General features: G+C 38.9%; 1 protein-coding gene across 1 annotated transcript; it reads right to left on the bottom strand.

Moving 5' to 3' along the window:
- Window positions 1–235: 235 nt before the first annotated feature.
- LOC121308603 (class E basic helix-loop-helix protein 22-like) lies at window positions 236–1,499 on the bottom strand. The gene has a single exon (XM_041241082.1). It carries the CDS (start codon window positions 1,077–1,079, stop codon window positions 270–272), a length of 810 nt encoding a protein of 269 aa, XP_041097016.1. The 5' UTR covers window positions 1,080–1,499; the 3' UTR covers window positions 236–269.
- Window positions 1,500–2,997: the final 1,498 nt, after the last annotated feature.

Raw genomic sequence — 2,997 nt, 5'->3', positions numbered from 1 at the left:
CCCATTTTCATTGTAATTGATGTTATTGTTGTGTTCTCAACGAAGTCGTTTTTTTTTTTTTTTTTTTTTTTTTTTTTTTTTTTTTTCATTTCATTCATTCATATATATATATATATATATATATATATATATATATATATATATATATATATATATATATATATATTTATATATTAAGGCTTATCGTCAAATCGCTAGGTTTGAACTTCAAACAGACACCATATTACCTTTTTTTTTTTTCTGTTTTTTTTATTTTCATTTCGTTGCACTTAAGGCTTATCAGTGCACTGTTTGCAGAGGCTGGAGGTGACGTTGTTGAATATGGCACATTTGTCTGGACATGACGCGGCTGCCAGTCCGGCAGGGAAGGGGTACCCTGCCGGCTGTTCGTAGGCACCCAAGCCCGGGTTAAGGGCAGTCGTGGCTGGCAGGGAGGCTGCAGAGATAGCTTGGCCTTGGTTGAGGTAAGCCACCAGCCTTCGCATTTCTTCCAGAGCCTGTGCCTGCATGAGGATGTAGTTTTTGGCGAGTAGCAAAGTAGCGATTTTAGAGAGTTTTCTCACAGAGGGGCTGTGAGCGTAAGGGATCACTGATCTTAGTTCGTCCAAAGCATCGTTTAAGTCGTGCATCCTTCTTCTCTCTCGAGCGTTAATATTCAGTCGTAGTACCTTCTGCTCTTTGTGTTTCTTGCCGGAACCTCCAGCTTTGCTTCTTGACACCGATGTCATCTGATCACTCATTAGTACCATATCACACCGATCGTCGCTGTCATCGTCTAGGCTTTGCTCCCCACCGCTGCTTTCAGCTGCCGGAGTCCTATTGCCACTTTCCCCGTAGTTGACACACAAAGATCCAGTATGAAGACTGAGCAAGCCTCCTTTACCTCCGCCTAATCCCCCGTGCTGTATTGGGTCAGAGTCAGACTGATCGAAACAGTTGTTCGGTGATTGGCGATCCCTGGACTGCAGATCGATACCGACGGGTGATCTGAAAGAGTCCATCTTTTTGCCTGAGACGGCGCTTACAGTTTTGTGGAAGATGTCCCCTTCTGCTCCGTTAATGTTCATACTCCTCTCCATAGTCCTTTTTCTATCAGCTCGCCTTCCACAGTTTTGTAAATGTATCTGAAAGGTTTTGTAAGTTTCTATTTTATAACTTGATCTTGATGCCTGATCTCTGCTTGTCAAGTAATGTTTGTGTGGCAGCTTTCACTCTAGAGCCCTGCTCTGTCGCTTATCCTGCTTCGATTCACCTTCACTAGATTTCGCAACAGCCGCGGCAACAGACGGGGGAGTCTTTTACAGCATTATCTCAAAGCAGGTTATTATTATGAAGAAGATTCGCCTATTGGGACAGAGCTTTCTACCCAATCAGGTTAACGTTTTAATTAATAGGATTAAAACGGTAACAAACAATTCCCGGCTCTATCTGCCTCCTCCGTCTGGATGGTCCCTGATCTCAGTTCTGATCGCAGAGCTGCTTACAGCTTTATAAAAGACGCCGGGTCTATTATTCTCATGGCCATCTGTATACACAACTTTATGCATATGTTTGCGAGGAGGCGTTGTGTCTTATTAGTAACCATACAACTGCCTTCAGCTTGTGTGGCGACTTTCACCCATCAATGAGCACACTAAATGCCCTCTTTAGATATAAGGATTTTCATTACCTCTCCAGCATATACAGCCTGCTTTTACTGTCACAAATAATACGTTTTAACTATTGTTCAATGTTCAAGCGGCATAGCGAATTGCAAAGCCGATCATAAGTACGTTTCTATTAACTTACAGTAGACCTGTAAGTTTTGTTGATATTTTGTATTTACTGGAAATAGAAATCATTCGGTACCGCTTTAAAGCACTAATTAACATGTGTGCTTATTTGGAGTTTTTGTCTTCCTATAAACATATCATCACATTAAACAAAATTAAATATCTTTCTATAATGTATGTATGTGTGTGTGTGTGTGTGTGTGTGTACACACACACACACACACACACACACACACACACACACACACACACACACACACACACACACACACACACATATGTTGTTGCATTTAATTTCCCCTTAACATTTTGATATAAGGCAAGGAGATCCAGTGAATGTATTAATTTTTAATTTTCATTAAAAGATCTTTTAATTGTGTCGTTCAGCATTGGCCCCAGGTGTTGGGCTCTTTTCATTACATTTCACAATGTGATGAAATTCTAATTTTGGTCTTACCATATGGTTAAATTTTTCCTCTGAGGATTGGTTGAAGGGGGAGAAATAATCTATTAATCTCTGTAATAGATTCACAAATGCGATCTTCCACAGAACCTGTTTAGAAAGGTATTATCATAACAGTTGGGCGCTTCGTTTCATCAGGGAATGACTACCTTTGAACAGAAACGTTTGTTGCTGGAGACACCACTTCACAAGAGAACGAGCACGCATGTTTCTTACTAACAGAAGGGATCTGTTAGATTAACAAATTATGGGTGTTAGTTTTAACAAACGAATACAAAGATCACCTTATCTCAACTCAGTGTAATAATTTATTTTTTTCTTCATCTGACCCTGTAAGGCTCTTTAGTATGGTATGTGTTACACATTAAAAGAAAGCATTTCTTAGAATTATCTTTGTACGACCAAATACATTTATATTTTATTAATTGCCATGAAGATATCAAATCATGTTTGAGTCGCAAAGCATTATATAATAAAAAAATATGTATTTATGCCTTGCAAATGTAAAAAGGGTATTTGAGTACACAAACTTTGTCTACACAAAAGTTAGATACTGAGATTGTTTAGTTTAAACAGAAGCATTAAGTTTTTCAACCTTTATAGTAAACATGTAATATGTTTATCAACCTAAAACAAATAAGTCAAAGAAACAATGTGCCCTAATAGACGACAGTAAATATAGTAGGTACAACACACGTTCGTCCCATTGTTTGTCAAGGTTTGGTCGCTCCAAACCCACACGTGTCTCTAAAACCCACACTA

Source organism: Polyodon spathula, chromosome 3 (assembly GCF_017654505.1).
Source record: "Polyodon spathula isolate WHYD16114869_AA chromosome 3, ASM1765450v1, whole genome shotgun sequence".
NCBI classification, from domain to species: Eukaryota; Metazoa; Chordata; class Actinopteri; order Acipenseriformes; family Polyodontidae; genus Polyodon; species Polyodon spathula.
Note: the sequence above shows the minus strand (reverse complement) of the source record. Positions and strands in the feature narration are given on the sequence as shown.

Bases quoted from the DNA above. Each gene is read 5' to 3' on its own strand.
- LOC121308603 (XM_041241082.1), bottom strand. From the start codon at position 1,079: ATGGAGAGGAGTATGAACATTAACGGAGCAGAAGGGGACATCTTCCAC.